The 13,686-nt window shown below is 52.7% G+C and overlaps 1 protein-coding gene across 1 annotated transcript; it reads right to left on the bottom strand.

Moving 5' to 3' along the window:
• Positions 1–701: 701 nt before the first annotated feature.
• CYP4A11 (cytochrome P450 family 4 subfamily A member 11) lies at positions 702–10,383 on the bottom strand. Its single transcript, XM_072974503.1, has 12 exons — positions 10,189–10,383; positions 8,278–8,419; positions 7,592–7,636; positions 6,996–7,123; positions 5,904–6,028; positions 5,375–5,529; positions 4,925–5,035; positions 4,654–4,840; positions 4,424–4,557; positions 3,482–3,546; positions 3,281–3,357; positions 702–870 (listed from the first exon to the last, which is right to left on the bottom strand). The coding sequence occupies exons 1-12, from the start codon at positions 10,381–10,383 to the stop codon at positions 702–704; spliced, it is 1,533 nt and encodes a 510-aa protein (XP_072830604.1).
• Between the last annotated feature and the right edge of the window lie 3,303 nt (positions 10,384–13,686).

Below are 13,686 nucleotides of genomic sequence, written 5' to 3'. Positions count from 1 at the left end.
TGCCCAAGGGGTCCACGTTTTCATCCCTGGAACCCGAGAAGTAGCCGGTTTTATCTGAGTGAACCCACGTCATCACAAAGGTTCTTGTGAAGGAGAAGGCGATGTGAAGACAGAAGCAGAGAGGCATTTGGAGATGCTGCTGGACGTGAGCGTGGAGGAGGCCCAGGAGGCACGGAAGGCAGGGACTGCAGCTCTAGTTGAAGGAAAAGGTGAAGAGACGGATCCTCTCCTAGAGCCCTGGAGGCAGGAGGCCCTGCTGACACCTTGGATGTGGTCCAGAAAAACCCGCTTCAGACTTGCGACCCCAGAATCCTTAGGGAATAACTTCGTGTTGTTCTAAGTCACTAAGGCTGTGGTCGATCATCACAGCAGCAGCAGGAGCCGAATACAGGCACAGACAGACAGGCAGAAAGGAAGAAGGACAGGGAGAGCCCAGACCGACGAGAGGACGGGCAGGCGGTCAGGATTTAGGTGCACAGAGACAGGTGGACAGATGGACAGATGAACAGATCGCGAGCCTGGAGAAGGTGAGAGGGAGAGGAGCTCAGACAGTGTGACGGGCGGGAGCAGGAGACGAGGGAGGCTGGCAGGTGGGCAAATAGAACAGGACGTGGGCGGTGAAGCAAAGGACAGCAGACTGTGACAGGAAGACAGGATGGGAGGCGGGAGGCCCTCGGAGCTGGATCTTATTCCCACGAGGATTAGGGGAGCTTCCGCAGATGCAGGTGGATCCCGTTCTTGGACTTCAACACAATTCTGGGAGTGGGAATAGGGACCCTGGAGGGATCCGGCGCCAGCTCGAAGCGGAGCAGGGTCAGGGCCACGGCCACCTTCATCTCATTCATGGCAAATTGCTTCCCGATGCAGTTCCTGGTGGGGGAGGGAAAAGGAAGGGAGAAGGGGTCTGAAACCCTGTTCTGAGCAGGACAGGCCTTGGTCACTGAGCCCAGGCTGAGAACAGCACATTCAGGGCTCTCATTCCTGTTGTCCAGCCCCCACCCCTCCCTTTCAGGTCACACTCACCTCCACATTCAATCCTTGGTTGACACCCTCCCTGTGACCTTTGACAAAGCCTACCTCTCTCGACACCTAGCTCCTCACCCCTTCTTCTGCTCTCAGCAGGGGGAAGTCCTGTTAGGGGAGGGTCAGTGCTCTAAACCACGGAGTCAAGTCAAGTGAATCACTAAGTGGTAATTAGTACTTTGTTCACTGGTCCACAGGAAGTGTACAGCTTCAGGGAAAGCCAGGGCACTGGAGGGGGCAGTGTGTTCCACACTCTCAGATCCTCACTGTCTACAGGACACAGAGACCCTGATACCCAGACAGAACAAGACACAGTTGTGTACAGAAGTCAGAACAACAACAGATAAACTTCCTGGAGGGGCCAGGGGTTAAGGCCCCTCAACCTGCTGGACCATTTGCCTCCCAATTAGTTGTCTGGCCTCTTGCCTCCCCTCAACCCTCAGTCAACCCACTTCTGGAACCTTCCCATTCTACTGCAGAAATGTCCCTCCTTACCATCCCTCGGTCTCCTCACTCGGCCTTTTCTGTCTCTGTCACACCTCCTCTACTGAAGCCCCTGCTGCTCCAGCCCTGCTGTGCCCCCATCACAGGGAGGACACGTCCAAATGCCTCAGCTGGCAGCAGAGCCCTCTCTAGGTTGTTCCTCACTCAGCTCTTATCTGTCCAGCCCACTTCCCCGCTCAGCTCACATTGAGACCGCCAAGAGTGCCCTCCCTCCACCTCTGCCGGCCACTTGCTCAGGGCTAAGTCCAATGATAGCCCACCCTCCCCCTCTGCTGGCTGCACCCCTTCCTCCCTGGACACCCGAGGCATGATCACTGTTTTACTCAAGGACACATCACCCTCCAGTGCCCAGCACAGTCCCAGGAACATGGAACTTCCACCAATCCGCTCAGTGAATGAATGAGTGAGTGAAGGAAAGAGAGAATGAATGAGGTCTGTCTTGAGCAGTGGTGTTGTTTCTTGACTGTGAACTTTGGAGACTGGGACAGTATCTTTTTTCTCTGTGTTCCCATCTCCAAGCACAGGACTTGGCACACAAAGAGGGGTTTAATAAATAATTTTATATTCAAGCAAAGCTAATTTAGTGGAAAAAAAAAACTAGGGTGGAATAAAAGTGAATATTAATTCTGACCTAGGAGACTTGAGCTGCCTAGGACCTGCTGTCTGCTAGGGCAGTCAGATGACAGGTGGCCAATATCTAAGAGAAAGGATTCAACCCTGGGACAAACCAAATCCTAGGGCCAATTTTGGAAGAACATTTGCTTCAAACCGGTTCTGTGAAAGTTGATTCACTTGAAAATTTCACAGAAATACGGATTCAGAAAAAAACTAGTTTCTACTGAGGAATCACAAAGTCACTGTCTCCCCGGAGGATCTGCAGACTTGGAAGGTTTTCAGAGCAGTCCTGTTGGAGAGCGTCACGTGCTCAAGAGTTACTTCCAGTGCGCTTCATGTTCTCCATGCCAGAAACCTTGCAAATGCACGCGTCATCTACACAAGAGCGGATTTCCTGTCAAAAGCACTTGTTTGTTCTCAGTTTCAGGCTTTTTGGCCCACATCAGACTAGGCAGATTCTGGAACTACGATATATAAGTCCAACTATATATGAAGAGTTTTGCCAACTGGGACAGTTGTCATGGTTATGTGAATATTAATATGCAGCCAAAACTTAATTGGAATAGACTCCACACACACACACACACACACACACACACACACACACAGAACACACATATTGGTGTGTAACTTTCTTCAAACAGCGACTGTAACCCCTCAGATATATGCCTGAACAGACAGGATAAGGAAGGCAGCTAGAAATCCAAGCACATGGGAACGTGGCTGATACAGTGAGAGGTGGATAGATGATGAAGTCAAAAATGCAGTGGGCTGGGCTAAAAACATGGGAAGAGGTAAAACCACCTTTAAAGATGACTGATAATTGTGGAAAGCAAACATATGAAGTTTAATGTTTGTGAAAAATTCTAATACTAAAAAGTCATACTCTTAACGTGAGGAAAGCACTGGAATCCATTGGAATGGCCACTGCCACCAAAATGTGACCAGCCATTGGGAAAGTCAGGAGGTCAGAGTCTCGGGGGCGACCCTGGAAGACCTTTTTACACATAGAGACACAGGCCTCCTTCCCTACACACCAACATCAAGGGCATAACTGCGTGCACCACGTATGATGGTAGGAGGGCACCGACGTTGGGTAGCACCCAGTGACACCCCCCACCCAGGACCGAAGACTTACCTGGATCCCCCTGAGAAGGGCAGGAAAGCATGGCTGTGTCGAGCAGAAGCTGGTGCAAAGCGGGATGGGTCAAACACCTACAGAGAGAGCACAGGTGGGGTCAAAACCCAACCCAGGGGGGACAACAGTCTCAAAGGTGGAGAAGGAGGAGGTGTTGCTCAGGACAAATCGTCCCACCCTCTCCTCCCATAGTACTCATACCTCTGGGTTCGGCCACACCTTCGGGTTGTGGTGAAGGGCATAAAAGGAGAGCAATACAGTGATTCCTGTGGGGCAGGGAGGAGAGAGAAGCCTGCTCACACCCATGGCCGCAGTAGAGCGGGCGTGCCTGCACAAAGGCTTGGGAGCCATCATGAGAGCCACTCTCCTTCACTCTGAATGAAATGATGCTGTTGCAGGAGAGGTAGGCTGGACGTGACAGAGCACATGAGCACAGGGTAGAAGTAGGTAACCATGACCCAGGATGGAGAAGCAAGAAAGACTTGGACCCTTCCTTTTAGGAGCAACTCAAGTGACAGCTCCCATTTATCAAATTCCATCCATGAACCCTTGGGGAACTTGCATTAAGTCATTTACTCCTCACAGCAACCCTTAAGGAGGGCACTCATATCCCCATGGTTCAGATGAGGCACCTGAGCCTCAGAGAGGACAAGCGACTTGTCTATGATCACAGCTAAGAGGTGGCAGGGCTGGGAATCACCCCAATGGGAGGGGAACCAGCAAGTGGCTTCCAACCACAGCAGGGCTCTCAGATCTGGTCATCAGCTGCTCCCTGCATCCACCTGACAGCTTCACAGAGCTTGGACCGTCTGACACCCTCATTTACTTAGACCCCATATGGAAAGAACCACATCTCCCCCTGCTTCTGTCTGCAACTCTCTCAAGCCTTCATGTCTCAGGAATTAGAATTTTGGAGCTACATTACAAGACCGTGTTCAGGGGCTCATTTGTTTATTGAGGCCTTCCTGGGTTCAAGCTCTGTGTCAGGCATTTCACACACCTCATCCTAGTGACAGTGACATCTAGTGACAATATTAATCATCCTGAGCAAGAAGCGATGAGTCAGACATCCCAGGACTGGGCAGACCCGCACAAGGCGTTCCTGCAGAACGCTGAAGTCAGTGCATACGGTGAAGATCGCACCTGCAGGTAAGGCGCGTCCGTCAGGGAAGGTTATGGGCTTGCTGAGCTCCCTGCTGACGGCTGGTACTGGTGGGTAGAGTCGCAGTACTTCCTTGATGCACATGGTGGTGTAGGGCATCTGGTCCAGGTGGTCCCTGAAAGGAAGCCCATCCTGAGGGTGGGCAGGGCTGGGCAACCAGGAGTCTCCACTAGCTGAGGACACAGGGCTCTCCCCTGTCTTGGGCACTCACCAGGTGATGGAGGCGCCATCCCCCAGGAGGCTCTGGATCTCTTCCCGGCACCTCTGCTGATGCTCAGGGTGGGAGGCCAGTGCATAGAGGATCCAGGAGATGCCACTGGCTGTGGTGTCGTGACCCTCGAACATGAACGTGTCCACTTCGGCACGGAGGTCTGTGTCAGACAAGCTGCTCCCATTCTCTCTCTGCAGAGACAGAAAGTGAGTGTAGGGTTTGCCCCTTGTCTGTGCTTCTGGGCCAAGCCTCAGGCCTCTCCTACCGGCACTCACTCTGGCAAAGAGGAGGATGTCCAGGAAATCCAAGTGCCTCTTCTGGCTCACCTTCTCCATCTCTCCCTCCTCCTGCAGGTGAGCCTTCCTCAGCTTGATCACTTTATCTGTCCCAGAACAGTGGTTCCCAGGCAGAGCTGAGCACTCTGGGGGCCCAGATACAACAACCCACGGTAGCCCCATCTGACGAAGCCCAGTCGAGGGGCCAGGTGGATCAGGGTGAGGGTGGGAAGGGGTGTGCATGTCAGGGCTGAGAGCTCTAGGTTCATCCAGTACAGGTCAGGAGTCCCCTCAATAGGACAGGCCACGCTGGGAGGGGCTCTCAGTCAACCTTCACCAATAGGGATACATGTCGCCCCCCATATAACACTTTACACACTAAACGTCCAGTCCCTCTCAGGTGTCCCTGATGATGCAGGGGAGCGGCCCAGAAGTTGAAGTCCAACCTGTGTGTTGGTGGGCGAGCTGGCAGAGCTGGTGGCTCCTGCGGCCTTCAGGGGTCAGCCTGTAGATAATGTCATTCTGGTAGAAGAAATTTCTCAGGCGGGAAAAAATCAGATTGTTGAGGTCCCTGGTGGCCTGGATATAGGACTGAGAGTTCCTGAAGGGAGAAGATGCACCAGAGACTGGAGTGGAGGGAGCCAGTGACCTGCAGGTGGAGTGGGGCTCTGGGAGGGGTCTCCTCAATCCTGGGGGCAGGCAGCACTGTGACATTCGGCATTTCTGCCTTACAGCCCTCCAGACCCTCAGTCTTTACTAGTGGCCTGAGCAGCCAGGCTTCTCCCTGTGCAGGAATCAGGGATCTGCGACTGACTGAGGGTTTGGTGTGTGTTGGAATTTGACCGTGGTTTGCGGTTCTCGGCAGAATGTCACTTTTTGTGCCGATGAGCATCCAAGCTGATGTCACTGCCTGTCATGTAAGACCTCCCCAGCTGGTGAGAACAAGGACCTTGCTGTGGAAGGGCTGTCACTGACCTGTCTGTCTGGTTGCTGCCCTGGTGGCTGAAGGCGCACTTCATGATGGTGTCCAGGGTCATCAAGGAGACGTGTTCAAAGATCTCCAGCTGTGAGTCCTGGCTGACGAGCTCCTCCCACTTGTCCTGTGTTGGAAGGGGACACTGACCCTGCTCTGCTTCCCCAGAAGGCCTGTGCTGACGAGGCCAGGCTCTCCGCGTCTCTCTACGTATTCTGATGAGACCTCCTCACTGTCTAAGCAGGTATGTTTTAGCAAGTTAGCCTGTAAAGCAAGTGTCCTGTGATGCCTACTTTCTCAGAAACTTTTGTTCTATAATCACGTTCTCTCAAAGTATTCTGAATTACTTCTGAATTTTAGGACCTTTTTATGATGATAGCCATGTTTTGGCAGGGATCAGAAAGCACAGTTTCTTAGGACATAAATGGGGAATCTTTTGTGTCCTGAGAACCGAGATGCACAGGTGGGGTTGAACCCTGGTAAACCAGTTTTGTCAAGTCAAGGAAAAGCATAAGAAACTCCAATGGGGCTCCTAGGTAGGGACCTCCGGGATTTGTTTCTTTCATTCATCCAATGTTAGCTGAGACCAGGTGGTACAGGTCAGAGGTCATGCTGTGTCAGGACCAAACTCTACTCAGATTTCAGACCTGGTCTCCATTTCCCCCCAAGGAGTGGCTGAGTTCCATACAGGAGCCCTGGCCTTAGGCCAGAGCCTACCAGAGTGACATCCTGGGATGTCCACTGTGCCACTGAAGCTGCCATTTTCCAGGCCAGCCAGGGGCAGCTTGTCCTGCTGCCCAGGGGAATGAACCTTGCTTTAGTCCACCGTGTTGAAGACATGAAGCTGCAGGCAGAGCAGACTCTGTCCGACATGGCCCTCCTTTCCCTTGGCTCGGAGCAAATTGTGGATCCAAGCTGGTGCCTGGGTACTCTTCTGTCCCATCCACTTTTGGGAAGCCCTGTCTCATAGTAAGTTCTGAGTACAGAATGCTGGGTGGTTGTGTCTGATGGATGTCTGAGGGACACAAGTGTCTGAGAGAGGACTTTGTGAGCTGTCCTGGGTGTGTGTTCAGGTTAGATAGGGATGGACTTACCAGCATCACTCGGACGGAGTTTGCCATGAGACCCACATAGGGCTTCAGGATGTCATAGTGGAAGGCAGGAGTCAGTAGCCGTCGGTGCTGGAACCATGTCTGCCCATTCAACAGGAGCAAACCATACCCTGGGCCACAGATAAGTATGTTTGTGTGTGAGTCGGGAAGACTGACTGGGGACAACTTGGGAAGAACCAAGGGTGTCAGGAGAAGGCACATCTTGGGCAAAGGCAGGAAAGGCGAGTACATTTCGGGGAAATCTCCTAAATGGCTGGTGCAGAGATGTGAGTGTAACAGATGTGAGATAAAGTTTCAAAAAGAGTAGGGGGCAGGTGATAGAAGGACGTAAGTACAAGTCAGGCTGAGAACACTGGAGAGGACTGAGACGTGATGTGGAAGAGGCTGAGCTTCGGGAGGGCTCTCAGCACCACTAGGAAGGGGCGAGGGTTTTATTCGAATAAGAGCAATGAGGTTTGATTCAGAGATGAGGGTGGTGTCCTTGTGCCAGGCACGTGTTGTTTTCTGTCAGTCAAAGTGGTTTATCCCATGGTAAACCTAATGGTGGGTGAACTGCAATTGTATTTAGATGTACTTACCAATCCAGGGAGCCAAGAATCTGTAGGAACTAGGATTCTTTGGATCTGAAAGGTAAGGAAGGAAAGTGAAGGGGTCCAACCAAAGCAGGCAGCCTCCAGAGTAGCTGTGGTCCAGGTCATGGGCTGCCAGCCCTTCCTGATGACTGTCAGCTGGCAGTCTGTCTCCAGACACCTCCCACTGGCCTCCCATCCCTCTATTCGTTCTGCAGGTCACTGTGGGCTCAGGAAGGCAGACCCAGTGTCCCAGCAGCACAGCAGCCACAGGACTAAAACGGTGACTCAGTAAGGAACATAAGCTCTGCTCAGTGCTGCAGAGTAAGACAGAAGGTTGTGGTTTTCCTACACTTTGTGGTGCTTTAGCCTGCTGATCACCATGGAGAGGCAACAATGTGAGGTGCCAAACCCAAATTCATGTGGACAGGGTCTGCCTTTCAAATCTGGGATCATCTCAACTTGGTTTTGAAAAAAAAGTAAGACAGAGAAAGAAATCAGCCCCACCCAGCTGTTTAAGCATTCACTGTAAGTAAATAATATCGTCCTCGGCTGGCTTATGGGCTGGGAGAATGTTTGGTAGCATTCAGGCATTGATGGCCGAATTGCCAGTCTCTTCTGGAATTCCACAGACCCAGTGGCATGTACTCAGGAGGGAAGATTTTCCTCTGCTGGGATGCGGGTTTCACTCTCACCTGATCTCCCGAGGACCACCCTTATGTAGTCAGGGTCGTAGACCAACACATGGGCTTTTGTCCCCCACAGCCAGCGAGGACAGGCGCTCGTGTATTTCTCTACCCTTTTTAGTAGCGGTTGCAGCTCTGTGCCATTCTGGAACTATCACCAAAGGAAAAATAAGTCAATAAACGCCATCCTCTAGTGCCAGTGCTGGAGTGGAGGTAAAGGGCAGGATGGGTACAGGAGATAGCTCTGGATCTACCAGCAGAACTACGAGTTGAGAACTATTTCTTATGACCGGGGCTCTGATCCAGACCTTGCTGGCTGTCCAACTTTGTCCTAAGACCAGATACTGTCCCATCATTGGGTGTAGCTACGGGCCACCACTGCGAACTGCCTACAGAAACTTACACCTGGGATTGCCTCCCTGGTGTACAAACCTTCTGGGGGTCATTCCTGTAACATTTGCATGAACAATTTATGACCATCTGCATCACAGGATAAGCAGTTTTGTCTATAATTTCATTTATTGAGAGAATAAAATGGATTACATTTTAAAATTTAAATATTAATTTTATTTTGCCATACTCATTTTCATGTATTTCTCTTTTTTGAAGTTTTTTTTTTTTTCCACTGCGGGGAGGTGATAAGGTCTGTTTGCTTGCTTATTTATTTATTTATTTATTTATTTATTTAAATAGCGGTACTGAACATTGAATCCAGGATCTTATGCTTCTAGGCATGCTGCTACCACTGAGCTATAATCTCCCCCCTATATTTTCAATAATATCCCAGCATACATATAAACGTTTGTTAAAGTGAAATAGTGTTTGGGGTGTATATAGCTAAGTAAAAACCATTAACTACTGAGCTGTGTGCATATAATATTATTTTACATATTAAATGTGTATGCATACTGGCCTCCTGGCATGCTGGCAGTTCACTGGGGCCCATGGCTCCATCCCCTGCCCCCATGGGTCTCCGGCTGTTTTAAGTTCCCGTCTTTGACTCCACCCAACTCTGATCACGTTGCAGGGAAAAGGCTGCTCAGCGCTGTGCAACTCCTTATTTCTCCTCACATGTGTTCAAGCCACAAACCCTTGGTGAGCCCCTCGCCATGTGGCCCCCTTCCTTTCCTCTAAGCCCCTCTATCCTAGGCTATCGCTGCCAGAGCTGGGTGGATTGGTGCCATCCCTCTGCAGCCTGTGAGCTGCCTCGTCCCCTCCCTCCTCTGTCACCCTACACAGTGGACTCCTGTCCCTCTGAGCCAGGTTCTGTACCAGGAACTGGGGGTGAGGAGGGGATTAGAGGCCCATTTCCCAGAGCTCCAAGTCCAGCGAGGCAGAAGAGCAGGCAGGCAACCTCACCTTGTTGATGGCAACTCCAGTGTCAGTCCTCCTTACCTAGCACCATCCTGGAAACCTCAGTCAGCTGTGTTGGCAACTCGTCAGATTTTAGGCACTGAAAGCGCCAGTCTGGAAAATTCCTCAGTCTTGGGCAATCACAACAATTGGTTCCCTACGCCTGACTTCACCTCTCACAGGGTAGGATCCTTGGGTGACTGGGGCAGGGAAGCATCTAGAAGCCTGTTCTGTGAGAAGAGCTGAAGCTGCTCAGCCTGGAGAGGGGGAAACTCGGGAAGGAACAGCCACTGACCTCAAAGTGCAGGGCAGCCAGGACCACATGCAGATACCCTGGAGGAAGGAGTTTCTGACAGACCTGAGGACCCCGGCCCTGGGTCCCGTGAGGGAGTGAGCTCCCTGGACTGGGATGAGGAGCCAAGACCTGAGAGGTGAGCTGGGTTCTCTCTTGGTTTCAGTGTGTTCCTCACACACCGAGACTTTGTCCCTTGGGCTGGTGGACCAGAGCCCACTCTGAGAGCCCTGGCCCCACCCTGCCCTCCCACCCCAAGCCGCGCTCTTGCCTACCTCCCAGTAGTGTCCGTAGAGCCAGTGGGAAGGAGGGGACGGGAACTGCTGGAAGGCTCTGAGCAGCCACTGCCTGTGCATGTAGAGCTGTGCTGCCTTGAGCAGAAGCAGAAGAAGGCTGAGCAGGGAGGCCACCTGCAGGAGCCCAGAGATGCCACCCAGGTCTCTGGTGGGGCTCAGCACAGAGACACTCATGCTGCAGAGGCTTCTGGATCACTGACTGTCCCCGACTGTGTCTGAGCTGCCCTGAGCACCCAGCCTAGGCAGGGGAGGGTGCCCCACCCTCTGTGGGAGGGGAAGGGGAAGGGCAGGGCTTAGACCTGGGCCTCCAGGGTTGATTAACTGGGGGATCCACCTTGGGGAACAGTGGGAGAAAAGCTTTCTCAGCTGATATTGACAGTAGCCATGCACACCCACACTTTCCCTTCTCCATATTACTCACCAGATATTGAACGAGCCCCTACAATGTGCCAGGCAGTCTGCTGGGTGCTGGGACACAGCTGCGAGCAAAACAGACTCGACCCTTGCTTGACTTCAAGACATTCACAGTCTAGTTTCCCAAATGCTCAGTGGGTGCTGTTGGGTTTTAGTTTTAGTTTCTGTTTTTATTCCCATTTCTGAGGTGCAAACTAATTTGCAGAGGACAAGTGAGGCGGCCAGAGGAAGACAGTCTTTGGGAGTCCCATTTGAAACAGAACGCTTTCTCTTTTGGACCTCAAAACTGCCTGCCTTGCCTGCCTCTGAAATGGTCCTCAGGGCTTGCCCCAGGCCCCTCTGCAGGTGTGTCCCAGGTCACTGTGCCTGTTCTGGAGCACTGGCCTTGGAGTCAGGAGGCCCGGTCCCAGGGCAGGCTCACTACACGTGAAGCCGGCACCTTGCAGTCTCGGAGCCTCAGTATTTCCTTTAAAAGTTGGGATAATAATTCCTTTCCTTTGTATCTCCTAGGAATGTTCAGTCATTTATTCACTCAGCAAATAGGTTGGAGTTCAAGTCTCCTAGGTAAACTCAGAAAACTACATTAGCACAAGAAGATATGATAAGGCCTATATTGGTGGAATAAATAGTGGACTGGGCAAGCAAAGAAGGAGAAGAAAGAAAAAAACTTAAAAAAAGAATGGAGTCTTGAGGGGTGATCGTAGTTCACCAGGGTGAGTGCTTCTGGAGGACGGACACTGAAAAAGTCATGGGGACCATACGTGAAAGAGCAAGGGATGGGGAAACTGCCACGTTCAAGTCTCAGACATCACTATTTCATGACTCTTCTCCCCAAAATCAAATCCAATGTTCATAATTCAGAGTAAAACACAAAATATGTTCACAAAGAATTACTTGGAAGCCAACTCCTGATCCACTCCCCCACCCGGCTCAGTCCCCTCCAACAACTTGTTCTTTGCCCGAGCTCATGATTCACAGAGTCTGGGGCCTCATTCTGGGCGTCTGTCCAAAGTAAAGGTCAGGGGTCAGTAACCACCTACACACAGCCCCCTCCCAGCCCAATGTTCCCGCTCTCTCTGGTCACTCTCAGGTCTCTGCCTCCCCTTCCCTGGAGAATTTCAATGACTAGATATTCCTTTTGTGGTTCAGCAACTTTGTTCAGCACCGGGAATAGTAAAGAGAGTGAGCAACCATTGTCCCGTGCTCCGACGGGATCATTCTGACCCCTGCACCACATGATGCAGAGAACCTGCCAGGCTTCCTGTCCAGGACACTCCCGGTTAACTCTCCTAGTCCACCCCCTGGTCACGCACAGAGTGTCCATCTGACCCTTGTCAGAGCAAAAGGAAGTAGCCCTGGACTTAGGAGGCCAGGGGACGAGGCCGAAGGTCCCGGTTGCCGGTGTGGGCTGGGGGAGGTGCCCCTTCAAGGAGGCACGTGGTGGCATCACCCCACAGTAGAGGGCTGCAGGGAGGTGTCCTGTGGCATCCAGGGCCATGGGCTAGGAAGGGGTGGGGCAGCAGGAGAACCTGAGTGCAGAACCAGCAAGAGAGCAGGGCTGGGTGGACAGAGGCTGGTGGAGGAGTGCAGAGGGCCTGGGGCTGGTCAGGGCCCCGGGTCAGGAGGACCAACCCCATGCAGTCTCCAAGAGGGGCAGGGTTGAAGAAGCCCTGCTACTATGGGGTGGCCGAGGAGACATGCAGGGGACTGCATGGGGCTTTCCTGAAGCGGAGGTGCCACCGCTGGACCCTGCTTGATGTCTTAAACGCCCTCCCACCGACCAAGTCTTGTGCCCTTCTGGTTCCTCCCAGTCCCTCCTGGATAACTGCCACTGGTGGCCTCAAGGAGCCTGGAGGCCCTCTATGTGAGGAAGGACTCACCGGGGACTGGTGACATGGCCAGGATGGGCTCTTCTTAGATCTCATCTGAGGTGAAGCACTGGGTCCCTGAGACCCTCATGCTGGACTAGGCCTGTAAGGTTTCCTTGCTCAGCACAGGATGGGCTCTGGCTGGGCCCTGCGCTGAAGAATGCAGTGTGAGGAAGCTTCCAGGGAATAGCAGGGAGGCATGCGCTCCTTCCCCGACAGGTGACAGGTGTGAGCTTCTTCCCTCTGGGCCTTTGGAGATGAGCCCTTTCTCCTAACTCAGCCGCCGTGGAGCCTCAGGCCCTTGGCAGGGGCTGGGGTATCAGGGACCCCACAGTGTGAGGCTGCAGGGGCACTGGGTCATGCTCGCCCTGCTGGGTCCTGGCCACAGAGCAGGTGTTATGCCCCCTCCTCGTCTCCTCTGTCTTCCCTCCCCTTGTCTCTCTTCCATTCTGTCCATGTCCTCTCAAAGGAAGACGCACACTCCATGTGACATTGTGAACTTTATCCAGGGAGTGGGGAAGAAGGGGGGCATGTGAGGGACAGATGGGTGGACCCATAGCACGTGGGAGACATTGGAGACCCAGAGGGATGGGTTCACACAGGATGTAGTCGGCTGAGTGATGGCTGCCCAAGGGGTCCACGTTTTCATCCCTGGAACCCGAGAAGTAGCCGGTTTTATCTGAGTGAACCCACGTCATCACAAAGGTCCTTGTGAAGGAGAAGGCGATGTGAAGACAGAAGCAGAGAGGCATTTGGAGATGCTGCTGGACGTGAGCGTGGAGGAGGCCCAGGAGGCACGGAAGGCAGGGACTGCAGCTCTAGTTGAAGGAAAAGGTGAAGAGACGGATCCTCTCCTAGAGCCCTGGAGGCAGGAGGCCCTGCTGACACCTTGGATGTGGTCCAGAAAAACCCGCTTCAGACTTGCGACCCCAGAATCCTTAGGGAATAACTTCGTGTTGTTCTAAGTCACTAAGGCTGTGGTCGATCATCACAGCAGCAGCAGGAGCCGAATACAGGCACAGACAGACAGGCAGAAAGGAAGAAGGACAGGGAGAGCCCAGACAGACGAGAGGATGGGCAGGCGGTCAGGATTTAGGTGCACAGAGACAGGTGGACAGATGGACAGATGAACAGATCGCGAGCCTGGAGAAGGTGAGAGGGAGAGGAGCTCAGACAGTGTGACGGGCGGGAGCAG

Source organism: Vicugna pacos, chromosome 13 (assembly GCF_048564905.1).
Source record: "Vicugna pacos chromosome 13, VicPac4, whole genome shotgun sequence".
In the NCBI taxonomy this organism is placed as follows: domain Eukaryota; kingdom Metazoa; phylum Chordata; class Mammalia; order Artiodactyla; family Camelidae; genus Vicugna; species Vicugna pacos.
This window is presented reverse-complemented; position numbering and strand designations above follow the sequence as displayed.

Excerpts from the sequence above, each read along its gene's own strand:
- CYP4A11 (XM_072974503.1), bottom strand. The coding sequence starts at position 10,383 with ATGAGTGTCTCTGTGCTGAGCCCCACCAGAGACCTGGGTGGCATCTCT. Across the intron at positions 8,420-10,188 it reads TCTACGGACACTACTGGGAG|TTCCAGAATGGCACAGAGCT; the intron begins GTAGGCAAGAGC and ends CTTTGGTGATAG. Across the intron at positions 3,358-3,481 it reads AGGTGTGGCCGAACCCAGAG|GTGTTTGACCCATCCCGCTT; the intron begins GTATGAGTACTA and ends CTCTCTCTGTAG.